The sequence below is a fragment of the Dermacentor albipictus genome, chromosome 6 (assembly GCF_038994185.2).
Source record: "Dermacentor albipictus isolate Rhodes 1998 colony chromosome 6, USDA_Dalb.pri_finalv2, whole genome shotgun sequence".
NCBI classification, from domain to species: domain Eukaryota; kingdom Metazoa; phylum Arthropoda; class Arachnida; order Ixodida; family Ixodidae; genus Dermacentor; species Dermacentor albipictus.
This window is the reverse complement of record NC_091826.1, coordinates 85501625-85521769: the sequence shown is the minus strand read 5'-3', so window position 1 is coordinate 85521769 and position 20145 is coordinate 85501625. Positions and strand designations below refer to the sequence as shown.

Genomic DNA, 20145 nt, shown 5'->3' with positions numbered 1-20145 from the left:
ATGTCGAGGGATGTGACGTTACCCTTTTGGCGCTGATCGCCAACACTCATATCTAGGTTGAAATGGCTGAGAACGTCCGCTCCCATTATGGCAATGCTGACGCCGGCGATCAGAAACACCCACCTGTACAAGCGCCGGGGTCCGACGTCTTCTAGCGTTATTGACCGGAGACCATGTGAGGCGATGGCAGTCTTGTTGACTGCGTGGAGTGTGGTTGTGTACTTTCCGCATTGGCAATCTGCAGCCGTGGCGGGAACGATAGACAGCTCGGCTCCGGCGTCGACGTGGAGGCGGATGCCGGTGATGAGGTCGACTACGAAGAATAGGCGTCTCGTTCGTGGGCCGATGTCACATGTCACCGTTAGTGACAGGCCGGTGCATTTCTCGTCCACGAACAGGGCCGATTGCAGTAACTTGCTTGTTCGCGGAAGCGACGGTGCCGACTGCCGTGTCGAGTCTCAAGGTGCACTGCGAGACTGTGCAGCCGAATGGTAGCGTCGCAGTTCGTCGTAAGTGTTGCCACTCATTGTCAACTTTAGTGCATTGGTAAGGTGATCCACTGCTTCCTTCCGGCGCGAGAGTCGATTTTCTGGCTCTGAGACTCTCACAGCGACGATAGGTAGCTGTGCCGAAGACAAGAAGTCGCATTTGCGGTCAGCAAGTGTAACTTGCCGATGGAAACTCATCTCGTCTAAACCCACCAATACCATGCGTGCGGGCGGTGGGAGGCGCTGCAAGAGCAGCTCGCACAAACTGGAAGCTGGCTCTCGTTTGCAGCGTGCCCACTCGGTAACTGAGGCAACCGGTGTAGCAGTTGTGTCAATCATTGGTCACCGAGTTGCTCGGAGAGAAGCTGTTGGAGCCAACTCTATTGCGATGGCTCGAGGCGCTGCAGGACCGTACGTTTCAGGTCATCGTATGCAGTGGCCGAAGTCGCACTCGCTAGCAAGTTATCTATGGAATCGGTGATGACGGAGGGTAGCGCGACGCGGACGCGTGGGTACCTTGCTGTCTGTGAGGGGATGCGCCAGATTTCAAAGCAGGCCTGTACTTGCATAAACTGAATTCCAGGATTCTTGGGCCAAAAGATGTGAAGCTGAAGGTCTGCTGTGGTGACAGGAAATATAATTGTGGCATGGTCTCTGTCAGCAGGAGAAGGAGTAGCGTCATCCACGGCTAATATTCGAAAGAAAAAGCGTTTATGTCCTGAGTAACTATTGCGCTGGAACTCGGTTTAGCGGAGGCAGGGAATACGCGTTTTGACAGCTTGAGAACGGAGAGTCGACTGGCTTTATTCAAAAGTAAAAGCAGGCTTTCCGAGGCCAGTGGTGGCGCCCCAGTCGGGAAGTCGCTTCGGTGCTATCAGGCGGTAATGACGCTCAAGGCGAGGCAAACTGGATTTCCAGCGCAAGGGGCAATTACCCCCCGGCGAGTACAATGAAGTCACAAACGGTCGCTAGAAATATCACAATGCGTTATTCGAAAAAGTTTGGTGTCCCCTACGACCCATGCACAGCTTTATACGAAACTACACAGCATGCAGGATGGAGCTGCACTTGTCACGTGACCAAACAGTGCACATCTCATTCATTTCGTCTACACTCAATGTCACGCTATAGTAATGATATTGTTCAAAAGGACTGACTGGTGGGCTAGTTGGTAAGCATAATTTACACAGTAGCGCAGAAGCACATGGACGAGCATGGATGTGTCGCGTGTGTTTCTTTCATCGTCCAGTGCTTCTGCGCTTCTGTGCAAATAATGATACAGTTCCAGCTTATTTCGACTGCAATAAATCAGTAATACCGCTTAACAAGTTGCAAGAAGGAGGGGAACTACTTGTTAAGTGACTGACAAAATAGCTTCAGGGGGGGTTCATAGAGAGAGGTAGAGTTAGCTTTATGCAAGAAAGCGTGCCAGTCAAGGAAGCGTAGGTAGCTCCTCCATTCTGCAGTGGCTGCATGGTTTGCGCAGTCCTAGAGTCGAGTGGCCTTTGCTGTCCTTCTGCAATGTCTACCAATTGTATGTCTACATTGTCTACCAGTTCTTCAAGTCGGAGCTCGACAGCACTGCCTGCCATCGCCATGTGTTGGCATATGTTGTGGGAGTGAGCTCTGGTGTGCTTGCGCCATGTCCATACCATAGACTACAGCCTTGCGCATTCTATACAATGCGGCCATTCATAAGGACACAGCGCGGTGTGTATAGTGTGGTGTAGACTTAAATGTGCAGTTGGGCAGTTGTTTTGTTGTAGTTTCCGCTGTACAACTGTTTGCTCTCACCTGAGATCGTTGTGAGGCGTACGGGTTTTATATAGTGAATATCTGACGGTGAATTCACAGTAGCAGCATTGGCTTTGCAGACGGCTTCATTACCCGCAGGAATATCACATGCTAAAAGAAACTAGGCCACATATTTTGGTGGTCCACAAGCACGTCGAAATATGTAATATGTCAGTTCACTTGCTATATATTTGTGGTTGAATAACCAGCCTACATGCACTGCAAATTCCGTGGGTGGTGCTGTCTAGCCCTACCAGGATCAAGGCTGCGTTTGGCACACATAGATCACCGAATAAAGTCTGTACGACTGGAAAGACGCTACCGTAGCGAAATAAGTAAAGCGTAGCATTCGGGAGGGGATGGGGCTAACATGAGAAATAGATGGGACTAGAAAGACATGGCACCACTGAAGGGAGGTAGCTTTTTAGTGCGGTAGCATTCTTTGCCTACTTCAGCCATCTTTATCATATCCATCCATCCATCCATCCATCCATCCATCCGTCCGTCCGTCCGTCCGTCCGTCCGTCCGTCCGTCCATCCATCCATCCATCCATCCATCCATCCATCCATCCATCCATCCATCCATCCATCCATCCATCCATCCATCCATCCATCCATCCATCCATCCATCCATCCATCCATCCATCCATCCATCTTTCCATCCATTCTCTTAAGCATACCCAGTGGCCCAAGTTGCCTATTAGCTTGGGCCACAGGCTATGTGCACGTGGTCGTGATGCTTTCGTGGTAGATCCATTTTCGTCATTTGAGGTTCGTCATCTGACTCGTCATGCCGTCGTCATCCCGCCTTCTACGCCGACCCAGTGGCCGAAGATGTCCAAGAAGTGAGCCACTACGTATTTTGAGAGTACAACAAAAAGGAGCGTAGCACTGGATCCGCGAAGCGACGGTGAATCGACTGACACCAAGATTCGAGGTGGGGCTTGTATTTTCGCAATTTTACGGGGCTTTTTTGCTAATACGCGCCCAGTTAAGCTAAGTGCAGCTAAGCTTAGTGAGGAGTAGGGTCTTTGTTGGGCGTGGTAAGCCCACCTGCCCATAGACATGGCGGATACAAACATGGAAGATGAAGATTTTGCTGGTAATGAAGAAAACAATGCAGAGGACGACTTCGGTTGGCAAGTAGTGGCTGGCCGAAGATCACGAGCTACCACAAAGCTGTGGATGAGGAGACTACATTGCCACGTAATCAGCGAGAGCATGGCGTCAAGGGAACCGCCGTTGGTAGAATGGTTAAAAATCAGGTTATCAAAGCTTCGAGGACGCCTTAAAGTGAGCAGAACCGCAGTCGGTTCCGCAGTCATCGAGGCATCAGGCCTAACTGAAGAGGAGGCTCGTGAAGATGTTTGCCCGAAGTTAACTCAAAATATCATCGTAGTCAGCACACTTAAGCCCGAACATGCGGCGAAGTACGTTAAAATCAAAACCTTCAAGATTTTGGAAGCGGAATTCGAGGTAAATGCATACGAAGCGGTACCACATGTCATGTGCGGAGGTGTCATCCGAAGAGGGGATATTAGAGCCTCGCAAGCTCTGATAACAAGAAATGTCGTGCATGACTTGAACCCGCTTGCGCTGGCTGCCAAGCGCATCAATACGCCGGGATTGGTCATTGTACTTTTCGATGGACTCAAAGTGCCCAATTTCGTCAGATATGAATCCATACTAATGAGATGCTGCCTTTACAGGAAGCAATTCGACGTCTGCTTCACCTGCGGAAGGGTCGGGCACCGCTATGATGTGTGCCCAACACCTGACTTTGTTCAGTGCAGGAGATGTGAAACTCACCACCCAGGAGATGAACATGAGTGTACATAAGTGTAAATTTTGTGAAGGCGATCACCCTACCTGAGACAAGTTTTGCCAGCAAAGATTTTAAATCTCTTACGTCGTACGACGCCGTCGAAAAGAGCGCAACAGGACTCGCTCGTCAAAAAGAGCGCAGTCGGAGGTGCAGCGGCTGGCGCCCAGCCATCGCCTCGAGGACAGGGATCACTCACGCTCCAGTAGTCGCACCAGATTCAGGTATCGTTAACAATCCAGGGAGAGTGAAGCGGAGGTACGCTTGGTGCAAATGGGCTTAGTCAAGGGGGGTTATACGTCGCCACATGAAAAACCGGCCACACAGGAGGCAGGCACTCACGCACTAAAATCAAGCAAAACTGCTGTTAAACTACGAATGGTTTAAGCAGTAAGCTTTGGAAAGCGGGTTTACTGCATAATTAGCAGATTAAATGGAGAGATGAGTCAGCAATGCTATAAGGAAGCAAGCATGTTACATTATTTGGATAGGCAATAAAGCGCACCAATAATTCCAAGACAGCCCATAAAAGAAAGCGAAAGAAAACTCCATAATTAAGTTGCGAACATTCGCCTCTTTTTCCCGTGCTAATAGAGTTGCTTTGCAGCTGAGTGCATTGTGTTGCTTGAGCTGATGCCGATATATATATAACTTTTTATTCTTTATTCCTTTCTTGGACAGGCTGCTCCAGAAATCTGAACCTGCATGGGTATGCGTGGAAAAATGTGAAAAGGAAACGTGAGTACGACACTGATGGACACATTCAGCACTGATGCGCGCTGCACGAGTTTTATGCGTTGCATATTGCAATCACTCAGTTCTGCCCTTGGGCGCGGCCGGGTAGCCACCATTGAGGGTATGAGCCATTGTTCATTGCTGCGCGTCGCATATGTGGGTCTATTCTCTTTTAAGTTTGCTATGTTTGTTATTAAGTTGCTTCTATTTTTATGCGTTGCATATTGCAATCACTCAGTTCAGCCCTTGGGCGCGGCCGGGCAGCCACCATTGACTTTTGCAACCACGTGACGTGACGTCACGACAGCCGGAGGAAAAGCTGGGCCCCAACTCGCGCAATATGCAACGCATTCTTGGCTTAACCAAGCTAGGCCTGGCCATTTTTTACAGCGCAGCTGTATATGGCTAGCCCATTCGTCCGTCCGTCTGTCGCCTGTACGCCAAAAGCATACAGCAGTACTACTTCTGGCCCTCGTCACGTGCATAGCGAGTGCTGACGTTAGTGCTAGCAATGAGCGTACCTCGGTATGGTCTGGAGAGAGCAGTGGTGGCCCCGCTACGTGGCGTTCGTTGTAAAGCAACAAATCAGGTGCCGGATACTCCAAACCATTATTATATGGACGCTTCAGGCGCACGTCGCCGTCGGCGTTGCCGTCAGGTTCCGCAGAAAGTCCAAAAGCGATAAAACCGTCGCCGTGCGCCATGTGCTGTGTCTGTGAGTGAAAGCGTGGGCGGGCACTCGCACACTCAAGCGAGGAAAGCGGGGGGGGGGGGGGGGGCAGAGCGCGCCATCTTCCGTTGCGCTAAAGGATCCGGGGGAAGTTAGGGAAGGGGGGCGGGGAGTGCGTTGTACTGCGGGCGGCCCGGGTTGCCGTGCGGGCCCACCGGAGCCGCGGTATATTGAAAGCCATCTGCGACGGCGACAGAGCCCAGCCGTTCGGTGTGTTATCGCGGCTTAGTTCGTGCTGATGGGAGACGCAGCATGAAAGTGAATTCGCTCGCTGCTGCGACTGCGTTTCCTCACTCCAGTGTTTTGACAGGGAGTTTCCGCGGTCATCGAGTGAGATATGTTCCTGTTTGCTTGTTCGAGCGTAAGAACATGCTTGCTAATTTAGTTAGTATGCTTATGTTTATATGTTTGTACGGCCGATGAGACTATGCTATGTTTACTTCGTATAGCTGTCCTGGAATTTGCTATCACAATCAATGCTTCGCCTTTCGGGCGAACGAGGCATTTTTGTTTTGTATACAGGCAAACTCGTTGTAGTGGTCTTTGTTGTTGAGGCGTCCGCAATACATATACAACACAGGAATTCGAGCAGAGTGGCATGAACTCTCTGTTCCGACATGGGACTAGCCAACGGCTGGGTAGGTACCTAACTGGTAGGCCCCCGGCCTAGCTCCTGAGGGCCCCAATAAAGTTGCTTACTACTACTACTACTACTACACAGGAATCCAGCCGGGACATAATAAATTGTTTGTTATACAGGTCAGTTCTCTCCAGAGGCGTTCGTTATAAAGGCGCTCGGCTGCATTTCGTGTAACGTGCGAGTCTGCCAGCAGTGCATTGCGGTCGCACCCGTTGCTTCGTGCGGCAGACCTTTCGATGAGCGGGGCTAGCGCGGCTATTGAGCCTAGCAAAGCTCAATGCGGTGTGAACACGTATCGGGCCTTTCATTTTTTTTAAAGAGCGATGAAAGGTGCTTGTTGGTGGCTGTTCATATTTGTGCGCAGAATGCACCATGAAAACCTGTACCCTGTCGGACTGAATTCTGTGAGCATCAGTGATCTTCGCGTGTTGCGTTTTCGTTTTTTGTTGTTAAACGAACCTTTCTTTCTTGCGGACCTCGCCGGGTTTGTGACTGTGGGTGCTGCCTGGCTGTTCTCTTGCTTGTTCTTGTTGTCTTGTTGCCTTTCACCCCCAAAAGATGGCGCCTGCCTTCGTGTATCCGTGGCAGCGGTAGTGTCATTGCATTAGCCTCTCTACAATGCCTGAATAAAACCTTGTGTCACATTGTGCGGATATCGAATGAACACAAACTCGTGTTTCTACTCTTTATGCACACACGCACAAAGCCTCGCTGTATATAGACTCCAACTCATTCGACCTGCTGCATTTTTGTTTTGCTTTTATGTGTTTTTTTGTTATCACCCTTGTATTTGAAGGTGACTGTTACCGCTTATGTAAAGATCACCTGGGACTAATAAACCACTTGTAAAGCTGCCCACCATTTAATTGTCCGGCACGTCTTTTGGTTTTCGTACATAGTCTAACAAGGTTTGATTACCTTTTTCTTGGCTTCAAATTTTTTTTTATGCTATTCGCACACCTAGTTTGCTTCAGCCATGGCACGTGAAAGCGTCCAGAAGTCATTTTATGAGCAAAAAGCCGCGAGAAGAACGGTGAATAAAAAGCGACAAGCTTGATGCCACCACGCAAACAGTGTTTACTCGGCCATACACTCTGTCAAGACTGAAGCGTGCTAGAATTTTAGAATAATTATTGTAAATTGTTCTAGTTTATTTAAAAACGGAACTGCAGGAGAGGGCAGACTTAAGGTGCTAATCGCACCTTACGCTCGCACCCCATCAATAAGGAGTTGGAAATAGAATGTACGCTAGTACATTTAGTAAACTAGCATTCCCCACTATACTAGAACTCTAGAGAACAGAAGGCAAAACACCAGTTTGCGCATTGCTCGAATGGGAAGAACACCAAACCTCCACGCTGTCACGCTTCACGTGACTTCCGGTGGAGTCGCGGTGACCCGAGAACTGGACGCATGTGTTATAGCAGGCGCGTTTTGTCATTAGTGAGACCACACCTCAAAAATGCAGACGTACGATGTTGCCAAGTAATTAAGGAATTTCATTGTTTCCTTTACCCATAAAGATCCACAAATGAAGCGCTGTTGTCTTCTTCGGTAGAGACAAAATCATTTTCCTCCGTTGTCGTTGTGGAGCGTTTAAAAAGAGGCAGACGACGCGCCCGAAATCGAATTGCGTGTGTGAAGCTCGCGTCGATATTCCCGTTGCTTCGTCCATCTGAAACAAATACACGCGATACGAATTGAATGTGCAGTCACGTTGGTGGCTTCATATAAGAACAGCAGGGCACAATATGAAGAGATATCGCCGGTTCGACCCAAAGCGTGAGGGAATCACAGTGAGAGCAAGGGTAAATACAAGTCCGGCGATTTTTCAAGGTCAACCGATCACAACGAAATTCGCAGCGCGTTCTTCTGCACACTTGCATCGTTTTTTTTTTTTTGACATATCAGGCTTTAGAGTTCCGCAGCTATTTTTTACAAATCAGTTTCGTCGTTTCCTTTGAACCACCTACCTTCCCTACTCCTCAGTTACTGGCCACATTGCGTTATGACGCAAAAGGCAGCACACTCGGAGAATGCTGGGAACGAATGGCAGACGACAAGGCCGAGGAATGAGCTAGTTAAAGTAAGCGTACTGTTTGGCTTGAAGAGTTGCCGTCGCGAAAAGTTACGTTCTGTGTGGACGGGCAAGAGATGGGTGGCAAGTGGCGTTGCGTTGTTTGCTGCACGAACTTACGGCCTCGCCAGATGCATACACAGTTTGAGCCGATCTCGGTCGCCTTCTGCTTACGCTGGGTCTGCAGCTGTCACAGAGTTAGTGCGTCTAGTGCCGGCTTATATGAGCGACAAACCTTAAGCTAATAAAGGCTATAGGATGAAGGAAACAGCTTTTGAACTTCAGTTTTGTCCATACGGATTGAAGTAAACCATTATTCACTTCCTAAAGTGCACATACAGAAAACAAGAAGCAATGTCACGATGCCCTATCAACGTCAATACGTTGTCGCTCTCGGAAGCTGCCAGTCGCACTCGCCGTGACTTAAGTAAATTGTTACTACGGACATAGGTAAACACGGGGAAGGCAGTAGACTGAAATCCAACACGATGAGGGAAAACAAGAGAAAGTAAAAGCAGGAGAATCTTCTTGTCGCTTTACATACAAGGGCGTGTTTTTATCTTTTGCTATGCTGGCTCGTTATTCAGCTTCCGAAATGCGCTGTTTGCCTCGTATCCCAAATGGGCACCAAGCGGAGACCCCTTCGATACTGGCTCGTGTGAACTAAAGTACCTTCGCTGACTAGCGCCAACCTTTGATGTGCACCGTTGTTACGTAATTTACCGCTCCATGTGGCTTCTGCAATTTCCGCTTGCGGGATTCCTGAATTTTCGCTGATCGCACGCTCGCAGCTCTGCGTAGCAGTCAAGCTCCTCTTGACGCCAGAATATGTATGGGAGAGGCCTTTGCGCTGCAGTGGGCGTAGCCAGGCTGGTGATGATGATGGTGACGCCAGAAGCTGAGGAGGGGGGGAGGAGAGCGCGGGAATAGTACAGAGGGGGTGGGTAGGTTTGTGGTACTTAACCTGCTCGGCGGAAACGTGTATGAAGGGGATTTTAGCGTAAACAACCGCTTCGTTCGGCTGCTAGCGGTGGCAATACCCGCATCGGCGTTCCCGCGAGAAAACTACGCGTCCTCTAAGTTATTGATCATACGTGGAAAGCCCTAATTTACGTCTACTTTACGGAGCACATTATTTGTCTTCATGAAGAGAATGCGAATAATGATAGGTAACGATGATCCCGTACTACGGTCTCCCACTCCGTTTTCGAAAAAGGTGGTCGCTCATTTCACTGCGGCCCAAAGTGATGCAATGGTGCTTACATCCACAAAATGTGCGAGTTTTGCTATGTTCTGACAACTTGATGTCACTGACGCGTGGCTAGCGTAATATTTCATGCGAACGACGAGCTGTCACTGTACCTGCCGATATAAACAAATGCACCGGTCAGTGCCTTGGACTGTCAGCGACGTTCCTCCGGTACACATATGCGAAAAGCACTGCTTCAAAAGATATTACAGTGAGTTTGAGCAACGCGTCCACTAGAAGTAAGAAACTGAAAACAGCAAGCAGCACTGTAATATCAGTTGCTAGGTCTACCCTTGGTGCTCATGCTGCAGCGAGAAATGTTGCGCATGAGCGCTGGTTCTCGTGGGGGCGGATCGATTGCGAACGGCAATTTGCGGTTATTGGATTCGCCTGAATCGTAGCTGTCACTGTATGATAGGTCCGATGAGCTGCTGCGGCTGACATTCTCCCACGGAAGGTCTGGTACGGTCCTGAATCAGCTGAGTGTCTGCTTTTCGCCGCTTTAATTCACCCCATTGGCGATACCGGCATGCCTTGCGCCTCTTTCCCACAGATGTCCCGTCCGGGACGCCACACGAAGAGATTCGCTTGGCTACTCAGTCAGGTGTCGGTTTTACATTCGTTATTTTTTGCTGGTTTAAAATTAGGTTCGACTTTGCGGAAAAAATCTGGTATCATACGCGTGACAGGGGAGCTCCGGGAACCTAAAAATGGCATTACCTTCACATGTTGGACAAATCTCCGGAGTGGCCCTTAAATCGTTGCTCTAGGCGGCATTAACACTGCGCTTGGACGCGATACGTTGGGCCGACGCAGAACGCAGCCTTTAAGATTCGCATTCTCAATCCAGAGGGCGAAATGATACGGGGCATTGGTTTGGCCACCACCTATAGGAAAGCCGAATGCACCTCGAGTTATGTGTTCATCCGTACCGCGTCGTCTGCTCAGCGTCGTCTTGCCATGCTGCCGATACATGCATCACGGTTCGTGGATCGACAGAACAAGTGTTTTGACATTTTATCGATAAGCTGCGTTTACATGTATGTGACAGCGGGGCTTCGCTTTTCTCAGCAGTTCCTTGCAGCCTGGTTCGCCAGTAGTAGAGTACACTTTACCAGTAGTAAGGCGAGTGCCGTCTTAATGCCTCCTCTAAAAGATGCCTGCCGCATGAGCCGAGAAGCTGATTCCGGCCCCCCATCCTCTTTCCCCTTCTCCACCACGGTTAATACTTTAACCACGGACGGGTGCGAGCGCTAGCTACAGCAGCTGCTCCCAATTTGAATCACGTTCCCCAGGCTCCGAGCATATAGCGGCCTTTGTTGCGTTCCCGGAGGCAGGAACCGCGGTCTTTCCTCAAGCCAGTGGTCGAACGCAGTTCCTCCGCAACAGAAAGTAGGGTAGGCAGCGAGCGCCGTCTCTCCGCGCCTAGCCGAACCACTGGAACCTCCGATCCAAGGGGAAAATGAGCGACGCGGCAGCCATCTATGAAAAGGAGTCATTGGTTCTCATAATGTTCTTCGACGCCGCAGCGTCTGCTTGGCGTCGATTTGGCGTTTGCTTGCCGCCCTCATCATTATGTGTCATACTACTGCGGAGTAGAAAATGATGATTCAGTGAACAACCAGGCGTTTCTAGCGTTCCACAGCGTCAACGCATAGCGTGCAAATGCTGTGGTGCCATCTGCTAATTGGAAGTCAAAACCCTTTTTACTGGTCAGCGCCGCCTCCGTACCGGCTGGTCTGATCTCAATGGGCGCTGCCATGTTGCTACGTAAACACGGTTATGGTGATTATTACTGTTAGGGGGGTAACGGACACAGAAGTCTGCGGTCTACGACGCGCATTCGCAGAGGGCCTATAACATATCGTGTATTGCTTTAGCCTATCACGTACCAGGCCAAATTGGGCCTCTATAATCCCGCGCATATTCACAGTTGCACCCGAAACTGTTTTCCTCCGCGCGAGGATATTTCCTGGGTGCACCTCGTACCCTGGGCAGCGGTGCAACCTACTTGTGAGGTACAGTATCATATAGTGCGCCATAGGCACTGTTCCAAGTGTTTTTATTATTCCCTGCGTGTACTATATACGCGCTGTGTACAACACAGGGATTACTAACTCAGCCTCACATTGAACCAGTAAATGCACCTTGAATTACCCTTTATAAACTTCACAACGCTGCCCGTGCACTTAAACAACCAATAGATGATGTCGTAACTACCATCGCAAGTGCTGGCTCGATCGAGTTACGTGAGTTACTTTTGACGCTCACCGTTCCTTCGACGTGGTGTGTGGCGACCGATGACGATTCGAGTAACACTTCTTGCGCCTAGGAAGTTCTCCCCAGACCTCGGTCGCTTCGGTGACTTCCGTGGTTGCGCAACGAGAGCATCACGAGGTTTCCGCTGAGTCATTGTGACAAAGGTTGAGGGAAGTAGTTTACGGACAATCTTGTCGCTCCCCATTTCACCGCGTCGCGTCAAGCTCCTATTGCGTTCGTTCAGATGTTGTTGCCATGAAGACTGTTCATATGTTAACTTCGCTCCGGGAAGTTTAGAGGTCATCTTTCTTGTATTGCGATAGACCCATGACGCTATACGCGACGCCGTGCATCCGACTGGGTAACGACGTCGCGCTCCGTCACGGCCAGCCACCCTTCTCTTGCTTGACTGCGCTCGCTTGGAGCTTCCAGACAAGCTCACGTTTGGGGACAAAGTGTCTAGCAGACCCAGAAGATCGAGTAGGTCGGTCGTTTTAGTCGCCCCCTGATTACGTGTAGCGGAGTTCTTTGACGTAAAGACGTGCTCGCCGTGGTCTGCCCTGTCACCAATGTCGTTGAGGTCCTCGTTATCCAGCGAGTCGACGTCGAGTCGTCGTCCGGCCGGCTCGAAGGAACGCGTCGTAGGGGCTGTGAAGACAGCTTCGGGAGAGTGCGCCGAATAGCCGATAGTAGACGTCGCGAACGAACTCTGGTTGGCCGCAGCCATCGAGGTCTCGCTGGTAGCAGCGACGACAAGCCAGCCGCCTTTAGCGCTCCTATTGGAAGGCCCGATGGTTGGGGCAGTAGCGATGTCGCGCGTCAGGTTTCTGAAGTAGATGACGTCTTCCTCTCTGTCGTAGAATGGGGATAGGGACGTCTCCGCTGTGCCCCCTGCTGCGATCACTTTTCTCGGCGCTGTCCGAACCGGCCGGATTTCCGAAACCCACCTCGGGATTGTCGACGTGTAGTGGACTTCGGCTTCATGGCGTGCGGCGGCGGATGTCGCAGGAGGGCGTTGAGCGCGTCGATCGTGGGCAGCGGCAATGTAGGCGAGCGAGAGGGTTGCTATGAGGCAGGTGAGCCCCAGCGGCAAAAAAATGATGCAACTCGTCTTCAGCATGCGGTGGCTTGAGCGCAGGTCTCTCATGGTGCTCGTCGATTCCACTTGGCGCGCTTCTAAGTCGGTTCTTAGGTCGTTTCCGGCTCCAGGTATCATTGTGGACCTTCGCTGCATATATGAATCTTCTTCTGTGTCGCCTTCTCCGCACGTTTAATCTTCTTAGAATTGCTGATAAGTATTTTGTCCCTTTACGAAGCGTAGGTCTGCAAACTTAATTTAGTTGGTTATACTCATGAAAGCCGAACTTTTTTCTTTATTTATAGATCGCGTGGGCTACACTGAAGACACAACCTATTAATTTTTACCGACGCCATTGATTAGAGTGAAGAAGGGGCAATGACCAGGTATAAAAAAGAGGGTTCAAAAATACCAAGAAGCTGAAACAAATAGTTACCTGCTTTTCAAGATGCTAAGCCACGCTATATGATTCAGGGATGCGCGGAGAGTGCGTAAAACTACTGCAATAAAACTTGCACCAGCATAGGAGACTAACTATCAGTTTTCGGGCAAATTTGTTTCTTACTCTTACTTTTATATACTTTATGACCGTGTCTTGTTTTGTAATGGAATAAGTACCTATATTAACATGTTTAACCATATATTAACATGTATAACCATCTTATTCTTGCCTATTTCCCATAGTGGGTTCATTCCATTATCTACAAGAAATGAATAAGGGCAAGCAAAACTGCATATAGGTAAAAATATAATTCTGAGACTAACCTCTAACCCAACGGGCTCTACAAGAAGAATAGACTGTAAAGCCCTGACGTTAACTTCTCCACAATAGTATCTATTTACAGCAGTGTGGTAGCTTTCTTAATGGTACGCTTCAAAATGTGCGGCAATTCAAATTATATCAAAAGGATCCTGTATGCGGCTTTAAAATAGTCTACTTTGTCGAACGTTCATATCGTAAGGCTATATTCAGATGTCCTGTCAAGTAACAGTTGCGAATATTTATACGGATTATTTTAGAACACGAAACACTAAGCTTTTAATTACGATTTTCCTTCTTTGTATATTTCAGCTGTTTTGAGCCTGCCTGCCTTCCTGCCTGCTTATCTATCTATCTATCTATCTATCTATCTATCTATCTATCTATCTATCTATCTATCTATCTATCTATCTATCTATCTATCTATCTATCTATCTATCTATCTATCTATCTATCTATCTATCTATCTATCTATCTATCTATCTATCTATCTATCTATCTATCTATCTATCTGATGTCTGTCTGTCTGTCTGTCTGTCTGTCTGTCTGTCTGTCTGTCTGTCTGTCTGTCGGTCCGTCTGTCTGTCCGTCCGTCCGTCCGTCCGTCCGTCCGTCCGTCCGTCCGTCCGTCCGTCCTCTTATGTCGACCCAGTGACCTAAGATGGCCCCTAGGTGCTCATCGTCGTTGTACCGTCATGGTCGTTCCAACACCATTCTATACTCCGGTTCACACATAAGGTGCAACGCTGTGGAAGCTACGCTAGAAGTCCGGTCAACAAAATGTATCACTCCGCGCCTTTCCGTACATGCTTCGCTGCGCGCCAGCGGCGTTTGCTCGCGCGGGCATTCACGTGAGGCTGCCGCCATGGGCTGCAATTAAAAAAATAACGAAAAGTGAATTGATTTAAAACAAAGTATTCGCGGCCGTACATGTGCATAGATTGTTTCTAAGGGTACATTCTTTTTTTTTCATTCAGAACTGAGCTTACATAAAGAAAACTTTAAAAAAACTCAGGTCAAGAAACACCGAGCTATTTCTAAGTGCAAACGCAGCCACTGCAAAAATATGTCTAGCCTCCAGAGCGTCGCACCTGATGTATAAAACGGAATATACATTTCTGAATCTCGTCATTACGTCATCGCACGCCTTCCATGCCCACCCAGTGGGAAAGCTAAGTAAGGAATGCATAAAACAACGTGTTTTTCGTGTCGATGAGTCTGACGAATTCTCGAGTGACCCACGTTTTTTTTTTCACGCATGGTAGGATCTCTGTGGAAACGACGCGTAATAACATCGTTTAATTTGTAAGAACTTATCGTAAGCACTGTTAACATTTGTAACAGCCGTTACCTCACTCCAATCAATAAGTATCACTGTTTGTCTAAAGGCCTCGAGTCTACGCATTGATATATTTCGATATGTTGTTCTTCTTTCGAATTATTTTTAAGCATAAACGCGTCGGGTTGCTGTACTTCATGAGGGACATGATTACGTAACGCAAAAAACACCAAATGAAACACTTAACCGCGACAGGCAGAGCGAAAAGAAAGACGCTGCTACACTCATGGCTGTTGTATTAAGCAAAAAAGCTTGCTAAATATTTAGTGCCTCCAAACTTTACAATGAGTAAAGGACAAATTTTGTAGCCCCCCTATGTCTGCCGCTGCTAATCTTTCGTTTCCGGTATTTTTACGCCACAAAATTATGTCGTTCAGCAAGCACCAACTCGAGCAAGAAAAAAGTTGTCGCGCTCTCCTTAAGTAGCCCTTGTGATGCGGTTTCCATTCTGCTCAGCATCGGAGATATTTAAGGAACCTTTTTCGGCATTGCAGAGCTGCACGTTTCGAGTGGCTAGCCACCGAAGTTAGCGACGAAGAGGTTCATTGCTGAGCGGCACACGCTTATTGACACACAGTCAGTGACCCAAGTTCGCATGAAAGAGTTTTATTCGAGGCCTGCAAAAAGTGAGTGGCCCACGCGCAGTGTTCGAAGTCGGTGTCAAATAGTTTTTAAGGTAAAAAGCCTTATGTGGCTTATTGCAATGACTAATACCAAAAAGCACATTGTCCGGTCCAATGGTACCAAAACTGGGGCTCTTACCGAAAAACACGTCGTCACCTACAATACTACAAAAATAATGATAAGCAATGGTTCTTGCTCCTATAAGAAAGCAAAAAATGCAAGGATCATCCCTATTGTAATGCACAGGCTACAACCCTTCACTAAAGTGAATTGTAAAGTGTATACATTTACTAGAATGACGCATACAACGTACAGAAACGTAGCATCTAGCCGTGAAATAAATAGAAGCACCGCATAATGGCGTTGCATCGCCATTCCGAATGTCTCAGAAGCAAAAGCAAGTCGCTTCCTGACGTGCATCCTTTCGCTTACGCTTACACTGCGACCCATGCTCCAGGTTGGTGATCTCCAACCAGAACGCTCACACTAACGTGGCGTTTCTAATTGAAGTGGAGCGAGAGTTAGGATTGGACTTGGTCAAACCGAAGAAAAGTGTCACTGCAAAAACGGGGACGTGCACAGACGTGGTGTTCCAGAACCACGCTGCCGGTAAAGAGTTGCAGTACATCTGCTTTTTTACAGACCACAATGCCAAGATTTAGCCATCGGGGAGCCCCAGTGACGGTGGGTGGTTAGATGATATCTTGCCACCGGATAACAATAAATGCACTTCGAGAAATAAAAAAGTGGCGAGGTACAACAATCATATGTCTCTAATTGTGCTCTGGCTGTGTTACACATTCGTAACACTTACGGGTGAAAAGCAAGCTCCCCCCATACATACTGCTTTAAGTTCTCGCAACAGTCGTTGAGGAGGGCGACCGAAAGGGCCACACTGCGACTCCTTATGTTTTGTAAACAGTCTACGGTGGCAACTGCTGTCATTTGCGAAGATGTACCTGGGAAGCGGAAGTCGGCCATCGTTTCGGTACCAGAGAACATCACGTCGAAGGCTGGCTCTCACTGTATGAACCCGTAACCGCACATAACAAATAAGACGACCACGCGAAGCTGGAGAACGGGACACTTTATCTCATCGACGTCACCACGCTTAAGCTTAAAAATCCCGAAACTGATATTACAAGCTAATCAGCAGGCAATACTCCTTTTACTGAAATCTTTGGACAGCCTGGTGCAAGCTCCACATCGGGCACTGTCTGCGCCAGCAAGCACAGCTGGTAGGAGAGTTTTCCCAACTACATTGATGATGAGCTTGACGTCTGCAACCTGCTTAATCCCACGATGACAGAAAAGGAGAATATAAAGCACATTATTAAGGAATCGAGGACGGCGCATTCCAGATGCTGTTGGCCAAGAGCCCAACTAGTGCCACCGTGCTCGTCAGCCTTTCTCAGAGCTTTGATGAACTTCGCTGCCAACGTTGCAGGTTGATTCGTTCTCGGACATTGCTGTTGGCACCGGCCACTCCGACCCCTCTTCTCTCATTCATTCCATCAAAGGTTTCTTTTGAAAGGAGGTGGCCCGCCAGCTCTCGCTGCTGCCTAACAGCCAGAAGCCCGCCATGCCTTTATGTTCGGCCTTACAGGACCATCCGCACCCACATTTTCGAAGGTATTCTCGGTCTTTCTAACATTCACCAAGAAACTTCATGTGATTGTTACTAAGCAGAATAACGCCACTCTATCCTCTGCTTCTTCCCCTATACGTGAGGTGAAGTGACTTGAAATTAATTAACATGGTACATCCATGCTTGTGCCTGAAATTTCGTAAGTGAGTTCGCCTAAAGCTTAAAGCAGATATACTCGCACGAGGGATGTAGGCTCCAAATCAGTAAAAGTGTATGGGCTTTTTGTTTACCATGCCGAACCACCCAAATCTGTAAAGTGAGGTTACGATGGACTTCGTATTGTAGGGCTCCCAGAAAAATTCGTGCGACCATGGCTTCTTTAACCTGCACTTTCGGCAGCGAACACGGGTTCACTGATGACAACATTCTGACAAGGTCAATCATCTTCGTAACAGCCTGAGGACGTCGCAAGAACAGGGCCTGTTGTCGAAACTTTTCGTCAAGTGACATTCTTCCTTTCACCGCTGATGATTTTTCAATCGTGCCTAATACGGTACATATAAATGGCCACAAACTCGTTTTCTCTACGCAGTGCCAGCCTGCTGCCTTACGTTTGCTCGGTGCAATCACACGAGGTCCGTGAGTTAATACTCAGAGATTCCGACTCGAAGGTAAGCGACAATTGTGCTCAAGGGTTCCAAACATCCTCTTGCAAATTACGTCGCAAAAATAATGTCACGCTGCAAAACTATTATTTCCAATACTTTCAGATTCTTGCTGGGGACCTGCTGTGGCAAATGGATGAGATGTGTTTTGTGGTGCTGGTAGGAATAGGTAAGGGCTCCTCTTTAATGCCTGGCAGGAAGGGTGCGGTGCAAGAACATTCTTAAGAATTCAACGAAGGAGTGTGAATGTTTATAGCTAATGTAAACATGAAATATAACATGAATCGTATGTGTTTGTGTTCGAACTCTGTATCACCGTTGAGCGTGTGACAGTGACGTAGGCCAGGATCAGCACTGTTATGTCAATTTTTCAAAGTTATTCAAATTACAATGTCCTCAATTTTTGTCAACTCTTAATACCTCGAAGGATGGATACACACCGGCTTTTTATGATTAGATTGATGAGCAAACAAGACGGAATGTCGTAATATGATGGGGTGTGACATGCGGAGGATAGAACCACCAGTATCCAGGAAATTTGTAGCATTATAAGAAAGGGGTGAAAGTGTTCACGAATCATTGCACAAAACCAGGCTTCGAATGAATTTTGCAGCTTGATGATGGGCAATTAGGATAAAAGTTATGTGCATTTTATTAGATTTGTGTTTGCATTATGTTAATACGTGCTGCAAATCTTAACAGAAACAATTTCCATGGAGCACTTTGCAATAAAACGGCGTAAAAAAAAGCTCGAAGATTTCATTTGCAATGTGTTTGCATAGAAGGCCGATAATTTTGGGGGTATCTCACAATGGGTGGGGGGGGGGGGGCGTGTGCTTTGTCGGCTCTCCGCTTCATCCCCACTGTTAGGGCTTGCGAGAAACAAATTATGATAGGAATAGCTACAGCGACGTTGATTATACATGATCAGCCGTCTTATCTTATAGTGAAATAAGATGAACGCCTGACGGTTAGGTATTTGGTCTTTTAGCTGATAACTGTGCCGGTGAAAAATAAGATGCTTCGACCGAGCGATGAGTGGCCAGAACGAGACAACTTGCAAGCAAGATATACTTGTCGAACATTTGTACTTGTGCACAATATATTACGAGAACCCTTTCTTGCGTCCTATACAAAAGAGAATCGCCCTAATTTACAGCGGGCAACATGCTTACGGTTTGCCAGTTCAAACGATGAATTGATACCGCTTGCGTGCAGACAACCATTAGATAGCGCTGTCAGTGAATCGAGCAGTATTTCACCGCGGCACACAAACAGCCAGAACGACACACTTTCCGCAGCGGTGGCACTGTGGCTAGCGTTCTACTGCTGATCACGAGGTTGCGAGCGCAGCCACATATAGACAATGGAAAATAAGAAAAGGAAAGGCCCTTGCTGGGCGGGAAAGAAGTCCAGATGGTCGGTAATGATATCTGGCCGTCTGCTACGGCGCCTTTCGTTACTGCATGCGGCCTCGGGAAATTAAACTTCATGAATCCATGGAAGTATACCTTCACAGCAATACCAGCAAACACACACTTGCGCCCATTCATTCAGAAACACAAAGCTGTTCTTCGGCATAACAAGCGTTCAGCTGGCTGGAAGCGCTCTTACGTCGGCCTCTGTCACTGCAGGCATCACAATTGTTTGGATGCTGTGTCTTCGGTTCTGGATTAGCATCTACTCTTGGCTCGTCATGATGGCATCGGCTGTCAGCACGCTAGCCTTCACAATCACACTCTGGTAAGATCATCGCTCATAGGATACACAATTTGGCAGTGCTGTTCTAGAGTGTGCAGTGCGCAGGAAGTAACTCTCCGTAATTGTTTTAGAGGTAAAATGAAGAATATAACGATTTTTGTCGCAGGTGTAAAGATGGAATGTTCTATTATTTATTTATTTATTTATTTATTTATTTAATACTATATTGATAGTGCCCACAAAGGTAATGAATGTGTGGAGGAATCGCACAGCACTTCGAATGAACAATGCAACTTTCATAGAAACAAGCATAAAAGGAAAAATTAGTGGCAAAAGGCAGCCGCTATGAAAGCGCAACAAAAGTTCTATGCGGCACCATTCTCCAATACGTACGAGTGCTTCCGCACTGGAGCTCCCGTGTGAGATAGGCCATTCTTACAGTGTCATGATGCAGTTTCGGAAAAGAGTAATTTTTCTCGTTATGTCACATCGTGAAGAAAACCCGTGCTGAAGCTACTTGAAGGAGTGGGCGCCAATGTGCCGTGATCGTATTATACTGCAAGGCTCCCTTCGGTATTCATTGATTGCTTGTATTT

General features: G+C 48.0%; 2 protein-coding genes across 2 annotated transcripts in view; one reads left to right on the top strand and one right to left on the bottom strand.

Moving 5' to 3' along the window:
- Positions 1-20145, top strand: part of LOC139047052 (choline transporter-like protein 1) — an 86071-nt gene that overhangs the window by 23715 nt on the left and 42211 nt on the right. Inside the window, exons 4-7 of the mRNA XM_070521003.1 lie at positions 4786-4842; positions 17776-17854; positions 17954-18017; positions 19483-19591. Of these exons, the coding sequence (XP_070377104.1) occupies positions 4786-4842; positions 17776-17854; positions 17954-18017; positions 19483-19591 (309 nt within the window). The remainder of the gene's footprint in view (positions 1-4785; positions 4843-17775; positions 17855-17953; positions 18018-19482; positions 19592-20145) is intronic.
- Positions 7688-13055, bottom strand: LOC139046955 (uncharacterized). Its single transcript, XM_070520880.1, has 2 exons — positions 11807-13055; positions 7688-7884 (listed from the first exon to the last, which is right to left on the bottom strand). The coding sequence occupies exons 1-2, from the start codon at positions 13026-13028 to the stop codon at positions 7721-7723; spliced, it is 1386 nt and encodes a 461-aa protein (XP_070376981.1). The 5' UTR covers positions 13029-13055; the 3' UTR covers positions 7688-7720.